Source organism: Eurypyga helias, unplaced genomic scaffold (assembly GCF_000690775.1).
Source record: "Eurypyga helias isolate BGI_N326 unplaced genomic scaffold, ASM69077v1 scaffold24980, whole genome shotgun sequence".
NCBI classification, from domain to species: Eukaryota; Metazoa; Chordata; class Aves; order Eurypygiformes; family Eurypygidae; genus Eurypyga; species Eurypyga helias.
Window position 1 is genome coordinate 1 of NW_010227987.1, and position 19,318 is coordinate 19,318.

The window sequence follows — 19,318 nt, forward strand, 5'->3', positions numbered from 1 at the left end:
AATCATTCTGTGATTCTGTGATAAATTCTATGCTATGCCTTGTTTCTACCTTCCTTTCTGGACCACCCAACAGATGACTTTGTCTGAACAGCCATGCAATACCGTGCTCTGTGCATGTGTGTCAACGTGTTCACAACACCTTCAAGCAGGAGGAAACAATATTCATCAATGTTCCTTCTGTGCCTTGGAAGCAATGAAGTATTTTAAGTGTGATAAAGAGCTTTGAACAAAATGGCAAGTAATTTACAACATAGTCTCATATTTAAGTTATCTTAATTTCTTTGCAATGAGTTAGGCTGGTGTTCTTCCTAAGTGGCAGAGATCCCTGTTATAGCTATACTGCAGCAAATATCTAGATAGTGTATGTGGAATTTTTTCACCCATTTTTGACTTGAAAGCATTCCAAAAAATTTCTAAAATTTTGGCTGAGCCACTGGCGGTTAGCAGTAGGAATATTAAAGTAGACAAAGTAATGCACTGTATATTTTATTTAATAAAAGCAGTCAATTTAACTTCTGTTCCTCACCAGTAGTAAAAACATGTGACCAATCCAAAGACAATAAATAATTTGAAATTATCTTCTATCTTTAGAGGAAAAGGACCGAATTTATTGCCTGTGATTTCCTAACTGAGTGGTTATACAAGTAAGTAAATCGTGGCTTTTCCTATTAATTATGCTGAAAGATTCAAAGGCATTGATTTGCAAATAGAGTAGCTATAATTTAAATTAATGGGTTGTTTTCTTTCTTCTTTTTTTTTTTTTTTTTTTTTTGTTATCAGCAAGAACCCAAAGAGGAAAGATGAATCATTCACAGAATTCTTTTCCATTCCTTTTGTTAATGACTGGCTAAAGGACCAGTAAGTTACTCAGAGTAACCTTTTCTCCTTTTACTCTTTTTCCCCTGCTATTCCGAAAAAGTGATAGAGTTTCAATGCATTATAATTGTGCTCTCTAAATGCCCTTTACTGCATACAACAAAGATCTATGTGATGCTTTCTAACTTGGTAGTGTATTAGTTGCAAGGTATTTGTTACCCAAATTGTTGACAGAGAAATTAGTTTAGAGTTCTTAAAATTTTTAACTGTAGAATGCAGGGCATTCAAATAGCTTGGTAGTATTGTGAATATCTTTGTACTAAGGAGCGATGCAGTGTTTTCAATACTGTCTTCCTACTGTGGAAATCTTTGAGGATATACTGTCTAGAAATTTTTCCTCTAACTGTAAGCAGCTCTTTTTAAAATACCTGCAATAATCCTTGGCATCAGGATGCATTTCTGCAGATGTTTATGACTTTACATCTGAAAAATGAACACTTGTTTTGGCAGCCTCCGTCACATATTCCTCATTATTCCAGTAGAACCAAGCTACGCAGTAGTTTTGAAAGAAATTTTCCTGTCCTTGAGACTGCAGTTTGTTTTACAATGTAGCTGTTGTATGAGAAAACAAGAAAAGTAAAGTAACAGTCCACAGTGAGATAATAAGAAAATTGTAGAGGTCAGATTTTAAAGAAACTTTTCTGTTTGAAACCTTGGGGGCTAGGTTGGTGGTTGGTGAAAACTTAGAGATTAGTGTCTTTGTAGATGTGTTTATGTCACTGCACTACGTAAGTGGAACTTTCTTGAGCTCTTGTCATGTGAAACGTAAGACCTTGAGTCACTGATCCAACAAGAGGAAAGCTCCTTGACATTCAGAGGTCTTTGGAGAAAAGCTGGTGACTGGCATGAACAGTTAACTTGGACCACATGACTGCCTTTAAGACAGAGTTGCGTAGGAGGTTTCTGCAGCAAGGGGTGGACATCTCTGGGAGTGACCCATTTCATCTCAACCCCGACACCTTCAGGCACCGGCTACTGCATCACACTGCCCAGGGGCTGTCGTTCAGACCTGCCACTGGTGGGACACTTCCAACTGTTTCGTTCTGTGGGTCACTAGGTCTGGCCATTGAGTTTCCTGTTTAAGGCGGTGAGTTTTGTGCTTTGGAAGCTGATTATGAACTGCAGTGAGCTTTTCTTACTAATTTCTGAGCATACTGAAGAGCCGTCGGTGAGTCAGGCAGTTTTGATACCACTGAATTGTGAGGATGGATATTTGCACCTAAGATAAATATCTAATATCACAGTTTTACACATGTTTTTCTTGGAAGTAAAGCTGACCTAAACAGTTCCCTGCTCTTTCCCATTCCTCACCCCAACCTGCTTGTAGGCAACCTAATATCACCCTGTCTGTTTGGAGGACGCTTGGTTATTCTGATCAGGGACCTCCTGTGAGGTAGAAATCTCTGCCAAAATGTGAGAGGAGGCTTTCTGTAGCTATTTAAAATATAGATACTTTCTCCAGTCTGGTTCAGCTGGGAGCCTGACAAACCTTTGTATTGGCACAAGCAAAGGATGAAAATGAAGGGCTCGTGGCAAGGTGAAGAGAACAAATGAGCTGGTAAGATGTAGAGGTGGTGGCAGGAACTGCTGAAGTCAGCTTTGCCAACAAGAGAGAGACACTGTGGAATCACAGCCTGGATGACTCATAGCTTCTGGGGGTACTTGAGCTCCTAAATAACGTAGTGACAGCTACACAAGGACATGGAAGTGTGAGTCCTACATAACTGATACACGCTTGATCTTAAATCCTATAAACAAGTAGGCCTTTAAAAATAGTATTTCTTAAAATTATTATTTAAAACAACTTTTTTGTGAACTTATCCTAAAAATACAGCTTTCGTACCAAATACTGCTTATGAACTAAGCATTATTAGAGCAAAGTGACAGATTGCAATCTTAAGAAAGAATAAAAATGAAAGAATTTATTATTACATCCTTGTGGATATGTCATAAATAGTTTATTATTATATCCTTCCAGGTATCACATTTAAAATGTAATTGATTCTGCACTTTTCCTTGTCACTTCCATTTTTATTTGTAAAGGATTTTTCATTTTTAAGAGGATTTATGATAATGTATGAAACAATATGCTAAAAAGTACCAGTTGAATTTTGATGGGAAACATCCTTATCCCAACTGTTTAGACAGTATCATAAGGAAAAACAAGTGAAAAGTGTTGCTGCACATTTAAGGGGTAAATTCTTACATTGTTTTTGAGTTACTTGTCTAAATTTGGAAAGCATTCTGAAAGGTCTGTTAAATAGGGATAAGTTTCTATGCTGTGTTAAGGTAGGGTTTATGAGTGCAAAGCAATCTTCATGCTAAAAAAACCCCAAACCAACAACAAAAACAACCCCGAAAATCCCAGAGGGATAAATTTTTTTTCCATCAGAGATCCAGCTTTTTTTAATATATTCCATACTCTTGAGATACATATGACTCTTGGATCTCCTCCAGTGCCTCCAGTTTTTTCTTTGAAGTTCCATTTTATTTGCAAGAACAGTCAAAGCCACAGTCTTATGAGCCTCGCTCTCGGTACGATGCCTTTCTAAATGGGATCTTGCAGCCTAGTTTTCCGTTACAAGGAGACCCAAATGCTGCATCCGTCTCTAAAATTGAAATGCAAACACAGTATCTTCAAAAGCTGGTTGCTGTAGGCGAGTAAGCTTGTAGAATTTGAATTTGTTTCCAGGTGTAGTGCTTAGAGCAAGTGCTATGACATCAGTAAATAACAGCCTCGGTATAGTTACCTTATCTTCCACTGGCTTCAGTATATTACCAGTAGCACTGCCAAAATATTATATCCGGTGGGAATCCTTGATTCCCAATGCAGGTTTCAAAAGCAATAGAAGGAACTGTCTGAACACTGACTGATAATCTACATCTCATATCCAGGAGGACACAAAATATTTCTGTTGTCTTAAAGGCCAGCTGTACCTTCCAGAGGACAGGAAACTGGAGTTTTAACAAGGAAGTAACTATAAGTGTGGGAAACCTACTGATGGCCCTGTTCCTACGTTCAAGACTGCTGATATAGCCGTGTAAAGTAAATAGAATTAGAGCCTTGGATGTTTTGTACTCCTATAAATATGCTAACGAGCACTGCGGTTGCCTTCCGTCAGCACTTCCCAGTGGTGTTTCTGGCTGAATAGCAGCAAAGCTCAGTCACAAGTAACCAAGCCTAGGTACTGAACAGGGGGCAGGGAAAGAAAAAAACTGATCCCCCTTAAATTTTACTTCTCTGGCAGAGATAGGCTGAGTCTTTATTCTGAGCATCATGGGAATGTCATTGCCCAGCCTTCTTTATCACATTAATGAAACAGATATGAAGAAAACAATAAAAAATTGTTCCACTGCTCTGAAAAGTACTGATACCATAAAAGTTTAGCGTCGCATGAATTTAATACTACGACAGCGTTGTTCAAGTTCACCTTCAACCCTTACATTCAGTGAAAGAGAACGGTAGATGGCTCTAGGTTGGGAATAAGTATGTGTGTTTTCCTGGCTGCTGAAGATTAGTCTTGTATGCCTGTTTTCCAGAGATTACAGGTGCTGAAGGTGTACTTTATAAACTAACATTCATTCACAAGAATTTATCTGCTTTTTCTCATTTTCTGTACACAAGTACTTGATACTCAGCTCGGAAGGATACATTTCCTGGTTTAATCTCTCTGCGTTTACTAAAAGAAATGTGCAGGTACAGAGAAAATAAATTTACCATGGCTTTAATGAGGTGGACAGCTAAGAGAGATGTATGTCTATACAGGAGTAGTAGTAGTGATTTTTTGCCAAACATCTGTATATGCATCTCTGTATATATTTATGTACACATTGATTTTTTTTCCTCCCTCCCCCCAGTATTCTAATTCGGTGAAGTTTGCTGGTCTCAGCTGCCTTTACAGTTGACTTCATTGTCAGTTCTCAGATGGCCCATAGGCGTAATTTTGCACGGGTGACTGATTTCTTTCTTTCCATAATGTGCCAGTTTCCACAGGCTTTGCTTTCTGCACACAGCTATATTTCACTGGTTTGTCTCTAAACCAGCTGTGTTTAGAATATATTTAATTTGTATTATGTTTTGTCTTTCATCTGCTTTAATAGTTTGAGCCTTAGATTTTTATTTTGGGGGTAAGATGAGCAGCACATTTAATTCTAATAACACAAAGGTCCAACAAATATGTCTGTATGGATGTTAACCTTTGTGGATCCAAGCAAAGAATTACCATTCCAGTACCGTGGCAGAATTCAAGCTAACGGAGAAAATTTTGACTTAAAACCCAACAACTGTGTGTTGGAAAATTGCATTGTCAGAACTTGTCACAAAGTTTACGTATAAAATATTTCTTCGTGTAAAGCTGTTTTATGACATTGAGGTTTTATGGCTACAAATCCCGATGCAGTGCTGAAATTTGCCTTAATTTATGTGAAGGTTGTCAAAATGGGAATGAGAAAATTGATAAAGGATTAGTGGCTTGTGACATCTTCCTGATGTAGCTGCTAGAGTACGAATGGGAGACTGTTTTGGCTGCTGTTAGGTTTCATGTTTACAGGACAGGAGGTCTGATCTGAAGTACACAAACAGGTGGAAATTTCCCCACTGACATGGGTGGGCTCTGGAATAAGTCTGTGTTTAGTTTCCTTCAGTTCAGGACAATAAAGACTCTTGGAAAATACATAAATATTGGTCATACTAAAGAGGAAACTGAGGCAACACGTTGTGAGCTGCCAAGTGTGTAGCAAGTATGCAAGCACAGGAGGACTGAGTTTTATGATTGAAATGGCTAAGTCCTCCCCAGCTAGAGAGCATATGAAGAGGCAAGAAAGCCTCTATAGTTTTCAGACAGAGCTTAAGACAAAACATTCTTGCTCTGTTAATGTTTTGCATGTTCTCACTACTAAGACTTCTTGCTGTGCTGCTTCTAATTCCTCTCACATTCCTGTTGCCATTCACCTGTTCTGCCTCATTGTTCTGCCTGTGACACTGCCTTCCCACTTACCACCTTTCTCATGTTAGGGAACACTCTCTTCTTCCCATGTCTTGTCTTCATTAGACAGGCAAATACGTCTGTAAACAGTTTGCTTGTGTTGACTGTTCTGTGCATATTATCACTACCACCACTTTGATACTGTTGAGTGGATTTTTGTAGTTTTATTATACTGTAATATTTTGCATCTTCTTTTGTGTGTGGGCTTTTTTGGTTTGTGTTCTGTTGGGGTTTGGGGTTTTTTTTGTTGTTGTCAGAATTGTGGCTAGGACAGAAATGAAACAGAAATTATTTGTTTTGTTCACAACCCTTAGCCTTTAGGATATTCAAAATACAAAAGTGTAGTCAAAAGACCAGCAAAGCTGTGGAAGATGCAGAGAATGAAGGGGGGCAAAAGGGTTCAAACTATATATTTTTTATTCTTCATTTACTTATTGACAGTATCAAGGGGCTTTTATTTGGAGAAGGTGACAAAGAAGAGTTCAGGCAGTTAGCAGGAGTCAGACTTCAAAATGTCTGCTTGCTTGAACTTCCCTTCTTTAGATTGAATTTGGTTACTCCCATATTCACAGTCCTTCAAAAATGTACCCTCCATATAATGCACAGAAATGTTTTCTTATATATTGCAAGGGCTTTTTTCTCCAAATGCTTTTCTGTTATTGTAGTGTGCTTAGATTACTGTGAAAGAAGAACAGTAGTTAATGAGTTCTTTCTGACAGCTGAATAGTTGTATTAATACTATTACAAAGACAGGTCTCAGTTCACATTCCATTTGACCTGTGAAAATGTTCCAGGGTATTTTTGTCAAGTGCCTGTGGCAATATTTCCCTGTAAATTCGTAAGGCTCATACAGTGACAGTGTAATATGTAATTAATATAGCTAATTGATTTTAAATACCAGATAAGATAAATCAGCACTTCAGTGACTGATGGTTTATGAACAATAGTTTTCCTGCTTTTGGGGTAAATTATCTTGGTAGTGTAGTAAAAGCAGAAATTTTTGATATGATCATTTTGAACAAAACACTACTTTTTCATTGTTGCACACTTTTGCAGGCATGTAAGGACGACCTAATGAAGTCAGCACCTTCTAGATCCTCGGTGTAGGAATAAGAAATACTGAAAATATAAAAGAAAATTATTTGCAAAATTTCCTGAGAATTTTTTTTGGTTGTTCAGACCAGCATCTGAATTTTTTGAGTACTTTCCAAAAGAAAGACTTTCTCAGAATCCTTTAAGAGTTATGCAGATCACCATGGTCCTTTACTTGCATGTCTTATATTCATCCCTATTCTCTGGTCTGTTCTTTTGTCTTTTAGATGATGAATTTTGCTCTGACTCTGTTGTTGCCTGTGTTCATAAATGACATAAATACTCAAGAACAATAACCATCACGGTCAAATTAAATATGAAGTGTTGTGGCTGTTTAATATGGCAGTGGCTGTCATATTGAAATATAGGCCTCCAGAAGGCCTGATTCTTGCTATTAGGGTTGCTTCAATATTTCTAGAGGTGAGCCTTCTGAAACCAGAGAGAAACACGGATGTTCCCGTCACCTGCACACCACCCGCCCCTGGCGTGGGGGCTCTCTAGCAAGGTGGCCCCGCAGGCAGCTAGCCGTAAGGCTGCTGGGTGTCTTACTGTTAGGGAACAGATTTGAATAAGAACAGCAATTATAACATCCTGAATTACACATGGTGACAATTTTGGTTTTTCTTGTATTTCCTTTCCAAGGAAAGAATCAGACCTATTTGTAGGACAGATTGGGAACTTAATGACCGTTGGGGTTTCTGGACATTTCTGTGTAAAAACACTGGCTGTGGAATGTCTCTGACTATGAACCCCCATAGGTTAGCTTGTCTGTTTTGGTGACAGGATAACGGAGCGCCTTTTTCCCCTCCTTCTTGAGGGTTCACGGAGAAACAGCCTCTGTCCATGAGGAAATCAGATACATGTCTTCAGTTAGAACCTTTTCAATACCTCATGGATTTACTTAGTGCAAGTCTGGTTTAACCTTCTGGGTGCCAAATTCCACCTGCACAATGTAATATAATCAGTAAGTGTGTGTGCTCAGAAAGTAAGAAACATGTTTCTGAAATTTAACTTCCCTCTGGTCAGTGTCTGCTTTACTCAGATATGGTAGAATACAATACTTAAAAGAAAATCCGTGAAATTATTTTTTTACGGGTGCAATTTATGTTAAGCCATATATCTGCTATATATCAAAACAGATAGAATCTTAGAATCATAGAATCATTGAATGGTTCGGGTTGGAGGGGCCCTCAAAGACCATCCAGTTCCAACCCCCTGCCATGGGCAGGGCCCCCTTCCACTAGACCAGGTTGCTCCACGCCTCATCCAGCCTGGCCTTGAAGACATCCAGGGATGGGGCATCCACAGCTTCTCTGGGCAACCTGTCCCAGTGCCTCCCCACCCTCTCCGGGAAGAACTTCTTCCTGATGTCCAATCTACACCTCCCCACTTTCCACTTAAACCCGTTACCCCTTGTCCTGTCACTACAGGCCCTTGTAAGAAGTCCCCCCCAGCTTCCTTGTAGCCCCTTCAGGCACTGGAAGGCTGCAATAAGGTCTCCCCGGAGCCTTCTCTTCTCCAGGCTGACCAAGCCCAACTCTCTCAGCCTGTCCCCATGGCAGAGGGGCTCCAGCCCTCGGACCATCTTTGTGCCCTCCTCTGGACTCGCGCCAACCGGTCGATACTTTGCTGATGTTGGGGGCTGCAGAGCTGGATGTAGAACTCCAGGTGGGGTCTCATGAGAGCAAGTAGAGCAGGAGAATCCCCTCCCTCGACCTGCTGGCCACGCTTCTCCTGACACAGGCCAGATATCAATATGTTTAATGTGTGGGCTTTTAAGACTGTGCATAATCAAAGACTAAATTAGCAGAGTATAGCTAGTGTACGTTTTACTGTCAGTTTTAATCTTCTTGGAGGCATACAGCTGTCTTCTGCCACAAATGACATATTCCCTCTTCTCCTAGTTCACTGCTGAGGGGTGATTGCCTCTGCTCAGATTCTATTTTTATTTGACCCGAAGCCAATTGCGTGTATTCTCTCAGGCAAAACTGGACCTGGCACGACTTCTCTTCTTTAAAGCTGCCCTGCTGAAATGATTGATATTTGCCAGGGACTGTCGTACTGAAAATTAAAACCTGTTCCTGCTTTATTTTTATATTGGTTTCTCAAATTTAGTGTTGGATTCTAAACTAGACATTTTTATCATTTGAAAATGAAAGCAAATGAATGCTAGAGTCTGCCTTGCAGGCTAGGAGAAATCTCAGCTTGTTCTTTGGAGATGTCCTTGCTCGCAGAGAAAGTCCAGTGTCTTTGATATAACTGCTGTAAAATATCTAGGTCTTTCTGTGATTTTCCCACTCTAAGCTTTGGTTTTCAAACCGATCAAAAATAGAACAGAGGATGAAAGCCTATCAGCCAAACCAGCGCTTCATAGTTTTGAGTGTGACTGTAAGAAGCCGTTAGCTCAGGAAGCCTTGCTGGTCCAGCCCTTCCGATACCCCTTGAGCAGCAGAAATGCTAAAACTGGAGACACTTCTTTTGATTTTTGTCTTAGTTCTGCCCTTCCAAACAGCCTGAGGTTTTCTTTCCCATTAAAACCGATGTAGGACACAACCCAGCTAACGTGACGACGAGACCAGTTGAGCTGAGTACACAGGCTCGGAGGGTGCAGTCAGGGTAGCACTAGCTAATGGTTAAAGTTGTGCTCCGCGTTGAAACGCTCCTTCAGTGAAGACACGCCCTAGGAGGAAGACGTCAGAGAGTGTAGGAAGCTTACTAGGGCAGAGACTAATATGAATGAAATTAAGTGGAAGGAAAATGTAAGCTGTCACACCTCTGAGCTTGAGCTCTAACACTCTGAAAAACAGATTTCCAATAGAAATAGCAGAAGTAATGTATGTAAAATGTAAGACTGCATAAATAGCTTGTTAATTGATGGTCTTTGCACAGTATGTGTCTTTACAGTATAAATACTACAAGTAATGTTCCTGCATGGGTTGCATGTGTAGGTGATTGCTGCATCCAAACTCATAACACTGTGCTCTTCCAAGCCAAAGCTGCGCTCAATCTGTTTCCCATGCAGGGAGAGTGGCTCTTAGCAGCCATTCTAACGCTGCGCCAAGTCTGCTGTTAATAACTGGTATTTGCATCAGTTGCAACGTTATTGCCCTGTAGTCCATTAGATTAAAATGACATTTCTTGTAAAAGACACTGTATAAATGAATTTTGTCTTGTCCTTTCCAATGGGTGCTTTCTGATTGTTGTGTGTAAGAAATAAATCGGCATCGATAGAAAATGGCTTTTGGGAAGCAAGATTTGATATAGTGATTGGAGGTTTTGTTAGTGATGGCTGAATTGTAATTATAGTTTAAGTTGTTTCCCATTAAAATTAGTAGCAATACAATCACCAAATGTGCTTGCAGATTACCGTATGTTGTGCCTGAAAATCGTTGACTTCACAGGTGCATTACTTACTTTTACCACCAAAGAATGTGTATATGCTATCAAAAGTAAAATTCCAGCATTTTAAGAACTTATTTAGACATTTCTAAGCATGGATCCATGGTTATGCAAATAGGATAATTATTACTTTTTTCAGTACACTTTAAGTGAAATCATAATGTAAATTAATGTACTAAAGTATATTTTGTGTTCTGTGTATTTAATAATTGCTATAAACATTTATGTCATAAGTGTGTTCATTGTTGCATGCACACCAAAACCTCCTCTGCTTTACAAATGTCGCACCTGCTTCTCTCGCCTCCTTTCCACCACCACCCCTAACCCTACCATAGTAGGAGAAATTTGAATTCCGTGTACATAGAAGAACAAGAAAGATTACTGTGCTTGATGTGCCCTTTCTATATTATTGTTTTAAAGCAGAAATTTTTACAGCGTACACAACACAGAATGCATTTTTAAAGGAGATATTCTTTGCACATTATATCTTTGGAGCAATAACAAATTGTATCTTACAAGCTCCTGAACAACCTTTCTCTTTTTTATAAGATATACTGTTAGGGAAGGAAGTATTTTATATTTATAGGCTGGCTGTTTACTAAACATTATTCTTTTTAAGTCCTAGGCCACCAATTCCTCTGTCTCTCCTTCTATCAGAAGAAGAAGCAAGCATAGTAATTCAGTCCTTCTGGAGAGGTTATCGGGTGAGAGTAATCTATAATTGTTTTGCTTGATGCTGAAAACCGTGGGACTGTGAAGGCCCCAGGGAAAATCCTTACATAAATTTGAAGTAGGGGATACTATAAATAGCTGCTGAGACCCCCATGGTTCATTGGCTTTGGATGTTTCTCTGCCTTATGCCTAGTGACTACAATTTTTTCAGAGGCATTTACGCTGATGTAATCTCCCTGTTTTCCTCAACAACAGAAGATCTGCAAAAATTCAATTTTCAAAAGTACAATTAACACTGAACAGTTTTCAGGTTTTTTAGTTGATCTTTGGCTGGTTGCCAAGGGATGAATTGTTATTTTGCTTATTCCAGGGATATGTGAATGGGTGTGGAGGTGCACAAGGAGGATTGGTGAGGTCTGTTAAGAAATAAAAGCATACAGAGACAAAGGACAAGAAATTGAGGTCGCGAACAAGACAGGAGATGTAGGAGAGGCATGAAAGCTGTTGTTTAAGGAAAGGGAAAAATGGCAAGCAGATGTTGCAAGCCCTGCTACTCATACAACACTAATGCAATCCCTAATTTAAGGGGAAAAAGCAAGGCACATAAAATAAATACAAAGAAACTTGGCTACTGCTATTCTTTTGGAGGGTAACAGCCGTGCTGGCCCCAGGTATGAAATAAATTACCTTGAAAATCCTGAACTGATTCTGTCAAATATTTCTTTGAAAGGCTATAACACCTTCATACCTTGGAAAGAAGTGGGCTTGAAATTCAGGTGACTTTGGTGACAAAGAAACGTCTTTGACTGTCTTTATCAAAATTCAAGCCTCTAAATAGCCTGCAGATATAGCAGTGATTTCATTGTGCTGAGCAGTGAGACATGTCTGTCTGTACTTCGGGTGTTCTTAGGTAACAGTCGGTATCAAGCACTCTCTGTTGAGCAATTCCTTACTGCCTTCAACAAGCATGAGTATGTGAGTGGCTGCTGTAATGTGCCGGCCAGCCCAAGATGATTAAATACCTTGAAATTATCTTCTTGACTGATAGATTTTTGTGATGCTTTCTGCTTGTTCGTTTTCCTTTATTTTTCTTGTTTTAAACAGAGATGGCGCTGACATTAACATTAATTAGCACTGACAGTATCACTGCAGGCGTCCTTACAGTGAGTGGTGTATTGCAAAGGCAACCATTACCCAGTGACAGTTATGTTTGCTGAACAGCGTAAGGTTGCTCAGATACCTTGTGCTTCTACCAAAGCTTCTGAAAGGCACTGTCCTTCATCACTGTGTGTACTAGCTTTAAAATGTTCACAGTAGTATTTGCTGTTCTCAGCCTGTTCCCAGAAATGTGAGAGTAGCCGTAGCTGTAAAAAGAAAGAGACATCAAAAATAACTCAGACTATAAAATTAGCTGTTATGTGTTTTAGCTTATTCGAGCTGAAAGAACTTGAGGTTTTAAAAATTAAAATTTAAATTAAAATCAGAATATAAAATAAAATCGTTACTAACAAGTTACTACATAAGGCAATGTGTATCCTTCGGCTTGTAAATTAAGAGAACTCCAAGCTTAGAAGGGATTTTGTTGCATTAACGATAAAGTATATTATGAAAATTTACCACAAAATTCAGATAATTTGCTTTTAAAATAAATAGCACTGTTAGCTAACACTGATCTACTGTGGTAATAACTGAACACTTACGAATAATGCCTTTTTGCATCCTAAGAATATTATTATATCAGTATTTTAAACTCTTTTCTGATGTTTTTCATTAAACCTTGTTTTATAATTCACAAAACTTAAAACTTTTAAACACTGTCATTGAAATAAAAATTTACACATTGTGATAACATCGAATAATTAAAGACAAGCACACGCATGTATTGTACATGCACTGAGCTAAAGGAATAAGGGACATAAGATCACATGCCATAGGTACTTGTTTGAAAGATGGATGGAGAAGGATTCTGGGCGCACTGTTGGATTTCAGAAAAAGTAAAAGAATCCGAAATCTGGGCAAGATAGTTTTGTCTTTAACAATGCTATCCCAAATGTGAAACTTGTAAGTTTTTTATTCTTAAACAATGTCACCTAAAGTGTGAGAAAACACATTACGTTAGATTTTCTCAGACATCTTCTATGGACTCAGGCAATTTTAGAGTTGTTTCATTAACCATATTGATCGAGGCAGAAGTCCATCTAGTTATATAACCAACCGAGCATTGTGCCTTCTCACGGTACTTCACTTGTTTCTGCCCCGTCTAGCCGTCTGAGTTGTCAAAACCACACAGCACTCAGCAAAAATGGATCAGGCAGTAAAGATTCTTCTATGTAAAGGGAAAAAAAAAGCTATAGGTACAGAATATAGAGAACTTCTTGCTAATAAATCATCAACAAAGCAGTACATTCATCCTTATCTGAAGCAAATTTCAGAAAAATACTTACTTGGGTAGTAGTAATGAGTGGCTGCCATCAACGAAGTCCTTGCTGCAGTCTTCCGTAGAGAGACGTTGATGAGTACTCTGTAAAGTGTTTCAAGTTTAATCAAGAAATGAATTCCAGAACAAACAGCAGTGGAAGCTACAACTGCTGAGTACCCTAAGGAGATCCGAAAGGAAGATTCTGGTCTCTTTGAAGGCAAGGAGGAGCAAATAAGGCTTGAGACAGCTCTGTCATCAGAAGTTTTTCTTTTCCCTTCTCACCATCCTCTTCCACTGAGGTCCCATTCATCTGTTGTGAGCTGAGGCGGTATTCCATGTCTGATGGAAACCCCTGATTGATAGGTATCAAATTTCCAGGCACTTTTCCAATAAAAGAAGAAACATTCTTTCACACCTCTACTGCAGAATCTGTGCTTAGCGCTATTTGTTTTATGGGGTGTTTTTAATTTTTACAATTTACCTAACTATTCTAGACAGAGGAGATTTTATTAATGAAAAATCTCCTCTAATGTCTCTGGTCAAAGCTTCATTGTTGTCCTTCCACTGTTGTGCAACATGTTCCCACCTAGCATTGAAAGCAGTTTATTTTTACTAAATCTTGTAATACCATGGAGTTCAAATTGGATGGCATTAAGTAAATATTCAGTGCCTTTTTATACAGAAATATTGTTTGAGCAAAAGTTAAATCACAATTGAAGCCGGTTTATCTTCGTATCTCACGAGGTGTTGCGTTCTTGCTGTCGTGATTTCTGTTTGTCTCCAGCAAGCCTGGCTGGACACACAATATTCCCTGTTCTTTTGATTTCTCTTTGTCTCCAGCAAGCCTGGCTGCTAGCAAAGGCTCAAGCCTGGAAGGACACACAATATTCCCTGTTCTTTACAGAAAATGTAGATTCAGCCAAGGGACTTGGGTAAGGGAACTCTGACCTCAAAGTGAGACTCTTGCAGTGCCTCATGCCCGGCTGCTCTGCAGGAGATACGCACCGGTTGTGTGTATCACAACAGCCTCTCGGCCCTGTGATTGTTTGCCTGGAGATTTTGCTGCCAAGTCGTGGCTTTTAATCGTGGTAGAATTGCACTCTGCAAAATACAGCCTGCTTTCTGAGAAATCACCACAACTATGCTACATTATAATCTATTAAGCGTATTTGGAACATGTTGATAGTATTTTGCTATGTTCCTGTTGCCTGTTTTATTGCAGGTGAGGTAGCTGTGTTCCTTTTCCTTTCTTTTTTACTTTCCTAAGAGTAACCACTTTGGGAGCTCATGTTCACTGCTCGGATTTAATGTTGGGCTTTGGAGTGGTTGAGTCTGTCTGACTGTGCCTTTCTCTCACAGCCCTGTGTTTAGCTATGTATTTCACTATACTTCCACTGTTTTATTCCATATAACTCCTGTAGAAGATAATGCACAACCATATTAGTACAACCGGATATTATTAGAGGCCTAAGAGTTATCTGATGCCAAGTCACTGAGTAAAAGTCTTGCCTGTCTTTATTGATCATGTAAGCCTGTATTGTATTTCTGCTCTGGCAGTGCATTACCTGAAATACAGCAAGTTGTCTTCTCCTGAGTGGATTGAAAAGTCCTGTGGGAGTTCAGCTACTGTCTATTGCATTCTTAGCTGCACCGCAAAGGAGAAATTCTGGGTGGAAAGAATACTTTTGATAAATAATTTTTATTTTTTTTTTTAAACTAGTGGAAAATTAAGTCCTGCTCTTTTGCTCTGTATGTATCTCAGGGAGGTGGGAGAAAACCTGAGTGTAATGGAGTAATAGAGTTCAGATCATGTAAGAATAAAACAAACATAAGAAATTTTCTAGAAAACATAAGTAGTCAGCTTCCTGAAACAAAAAATGTGCCAGGAGAAACCGAGCTCAAGGTTTCTACCCTGTTACTCAACTTCAGCCTGAATTACTAGGACATTAAGTCCTAAAACATAATGGCATTTTATATTTGTAACATTTAGCAAAAACCAGAAACTGCATTTTTAACAATTCTATTATAATTTGAGTACAACTCTAAGAGAATAATCACTTACTAATGTTTAAGCCATTCTAGTGTGTCCCCACTATTGTCAGAAGGACAGTGTCTAATCTGGATTTTTGTTCTAGCACTGGAGGTAGTAATTGTGCGAATGTCAAGGTAGACAACTGGCAACATACTGCTAATTAATCAAATCCTGCTTAGAAAAGGTTTAAGTAGCAGAGTGGTAAAAGCTGTTAGTGCAAAACTAGCTCTTGTATTAGTAGGATCTACACCAGTAAAAAAGCAATAATAGAAAAATTCAACTTAAATCTTAAAAGGAGTCAAGGCCTGTAACTATTGTCATTTTATATGGAAGCAGAATTATGCTGTTCATAGTGGTGATTGACTGACAAAGAATAAATATCATGTAATGCATTCCAATTACCTTAAATTACAGATTAATGGCTCTCCTGTTTGTCAGGATTGCATGGCTGGGATTGTCAGTAAGCCTATTTGCAGCTGGTAGCAGGTGTGAATCGGTTTGCTGGAATAAATTTCCTGCTGTATGACCGACCCTTCATGCTCCTCTTCTGCTCTATTATGTTGGTCGATGGGTTGGTTTTATAGTGTTGTGGTTTTCCAAGGGTACTAATACCATTTAGTGTAATGCTTTAAATTTTAATTAACTCAAAGAATAAGCCTCTCACTGCAGTCACATTCTCAGGAGTCCTTAGTAATCAAAATGATCCCCTAATTGGCATATTTATGTTTTCAGTGGGGTTTGTCAATTAAGTGGTTTTTATTTCTGTATAATTTGAAAGCTGTAAACCTCTGGGATTGTGCTCTTACATCAGGCCCAGCAAAAAGGATGGATGTGATGTTTTTGCCCAGCCACAGCCTGCAAAAAAAATTGTCTCATGATCTTGGGTATTACGAAAGTGTATAATTTTACTTCCATTTTCTGTTTTTCCTTTTCCAGGTCCGCTGTGACAGTGAAATACAAGAGCTACGTCTTTGGCAAAAGCAGTTGAGAGAGGACAAAAACATTGTTACAAGAGTGAAAGAATTCTGGACCAAGCAGGAAGCCAAAGGTAGGTGAATGAAATTACATATTTGAATTACTTTTCTTTTTACATTAAGTGTTTAATTTTTATATTTCAAGTTGCAGTAAGAAATAAGGGACACAGTAAAACACGATTCACAAGTGAGAAGACAAAGCAATGTCTGTTGGAAATGCCTCTAGTTGGGTCAAACTGGGAGCTGCTAAAAAGGTTGATCCCACTCTGTAGCTCTTGCATCAGTCTTGGTGATTGTGTAACTGCACCTGGGTTTGGGTCAGTGAAGGGTTTGGGTCAGTGAAGGGTTTTGGTGCGGGGCAGGTTAGTTTTCCACAAGACTGTTGCCAGGTGATTACTGTATCTAACACAAAGAAGAAAACGCACTGGGGAGAGGAGGGAATGGCCTTCAGCAGCACACAGCTTGGTTAAAGCGGGCAGATTACGAGATGGTATTCTAATACCTGCTTACTGCTCGTGGCTGAGGAAGTGCCAGTCTCCAGGTGATTGGCAGTTAAAAGCCAGGGGCTGGTTATGGCTGAGACATCTTCAGCTCAGTACCCAAAAGCACATCTGTCGATGCCCTCACTGCGAGCCTGGTTTCACGGGACTTCGCTGGGAAAGGCTTACATTGGAATCACTGCAGGGTGAGAATGTTTAGAATCAGGTCTCTGTGAGAGGTTTTTAAATGCTGAGTCCTGGTCAGTTAGATACCTGCTATCCAGAAAAAAACTACAACTCTGGATTTCAAGTGACAGAAAATTGCTGAGGTACAATCTGGAATTAGGCAGCTTAATGGGAGGGTGCTCTCCACTCTGTTGCCTAATGAGCTAGGCAGCTTTTCACTCCACATCGAATATTCGTGGGTCATCATTTGGAGCTCTTACTCTGCTGCCTCTATAAACCATGCCATTGTTTCGTTGGTTCACCTTCAGGTGCCCAGTTCCTACGTGTTTAAAGTCTTAGGCTGAGACATTGAATATGTCCTGCTGGATCTTCACACATGTTTTTTCTTTCCTTATTTTCTAGGCACCTTAACTTTGTTTTTAATTAAATGGAGTTGTTGTATTCATCCACAGCTATGACATAGGATATTCTGAAATTGTTTGACATCCTCGCAGTATGCTTTATTTTAGAAACCGCAGTAAGAATGTCCATACATAAAGAATGCTCATTAACATCAGTGCTGTAATAACCAGAACATGTTGTAAGTGAATAGGGCCTTGCAATTCTTCAGTAACTCCAGTTATCACACCTTTTAGGGCTGTTGCTCATTCCAGAACTGTCCTGTGCACTGTAGATGTTGGGAATTAACAGCAGTCAGGTCATTAACCTGATGCGCTGCAATTATTCTTTACTTTTTATTGTGCAACCGTATCAGGAGTTACAAGTAGATCAGGCTAAAAGGATGGCATGGAAGTTCCACACATTTCCCTTTCTGCTTGCAGTCATCTTTGGAAATTTTTGCCTAAAGGTGAAAGGAGTTTCGCCTTTCCCACACGTGAAAGGAGAAAACTGTTACTAGTAACAATCATTTTAATGCCTGCAGTTACAAAATAGCCCCTTTTTTCAGTTTTCCTTATTTTTTTTTCTTCACACAAATAAATGTAATAAGCACTTGGGGCTAATAACAACATCTTAAACAAATGCTAGAGTCTTTCTTGTGTAAAATCCCAACACTTCCGGGTGGGCTACTTTTTATGATACCAGGAAACACAAAAATATGTATGGATAAGTTGTTCATGTTTTCAAGCCCCCCCCACCCCGTTCATGTTTCCAAGCCCCCCCCGCCCCCCACCCCCCCCACCGGCAAACCTTTGATTCTAAATGTCTTTTCTTTTATTTCTTGTTTATACTTGCAAATCTGTGGGATAGCATTAGTTTTTAGGTTATCTAGTCAGGGTAATGTTGCAATCATACTGTGTTTGCTGGCCAGCCTTCTGAAGTGTATGCAGAATTAGTTAATTCTGCAATCAGAACTGGGTAAGTAGATATTTCCACTGGGTATTTTATAATGAACAGTGTTCAGTAGTTATAGTATAGCTCTTTCCGATGAATATCTTAATGCGTAGTGCTCTTGTAACAGAATTTCTCCTCTATTGTGTGAAGTGGGACAGATTTAGACCCACTCTCACACGAGGGCTGTGCATTAAACTGCAGGCAGTACTGCGAGCAAACGTTTGAAATTGTTTTCTGAAGTAATCCACGTTCTGTCACATAACGTGAAGTCAATCAATGGCAACTCTCATGCTGTAGGACAGCGGTCACTGTTGGAAAGCTGCTGCCTTTGTGTGCCTCCTCCTTTAATCCCCTGCAGTGCTCACCTGCCAGTCACCTGCACAAGCTGGTACCACGGGGAGATCTGGTGTTTGCAACTGAGAGAATCACGTTCAAGTACTGCATCCACCGTTCCCCGGGGCCTGGCCACCCTCGGCAACTCCGCCTGGCTTACCTGCGCCAGACAAGCTCCCGCACAGAGGGAGGTCTGTCTCCAGCCTTGCCCTTCTCCCTGTGATGAGAGATGGTGGCTGCAGCAGCAGCTACTGGACAGTTTTGTGTTTTGCACGTTTGCAAGTGCAAAGAAAAGCATTTTCCTGCTGGAGGTACTTTTCCTGCCCAAACAGCCATTCTTTGTGATCTCCAGGGAGATGTGTGAGCTGGACTGAAGCTCCTGCTGGCTGGCTCCAGCTGCATCGTTCTGTTTAACAGAATGTGCCCAGTAAAATCTGTAATACTGCAAGATTTATACTATATGTGCTACACCCTGAGTTCATTAGAAAATAGCCAGTGAAGAAATCTACTTTTCCAGTTCTGATCACAGAATTAGTTGG

General features: G+C 39.6%; 1 protein-coding gene across 1 annotated transcript in view; it reads left to right on the plus strand.

Moving 5' to 3' along the window:
* Nucleotides 1-591: 591 nt before the first annotated feature.
* IQCK (IQ motif containing K) overlaps nt 592-19,318 on the plus strand; it is a gene marked incomplete at its 5' end in the record, with an annotated part of 28,411 nt that continues 9,684 nt past the window's right edge. Inside the window, 4 exons of the mRNA XM_010158130.1 lie at nt 592-644; nt 781-858; nt 10,972-11,056; nt 16,412-16,523. Coding sequence (XP_010156432.1) covers nt 592-644; nt 781-858; nt 10,972-11,056; nt 16,412-16,523 — 328 coding nt within the window. The remainder of the gene's footprint in view (nt 645-780; nt 859-10,971; nt 11,057-16,411; nt 16,524-19,318) is intronic.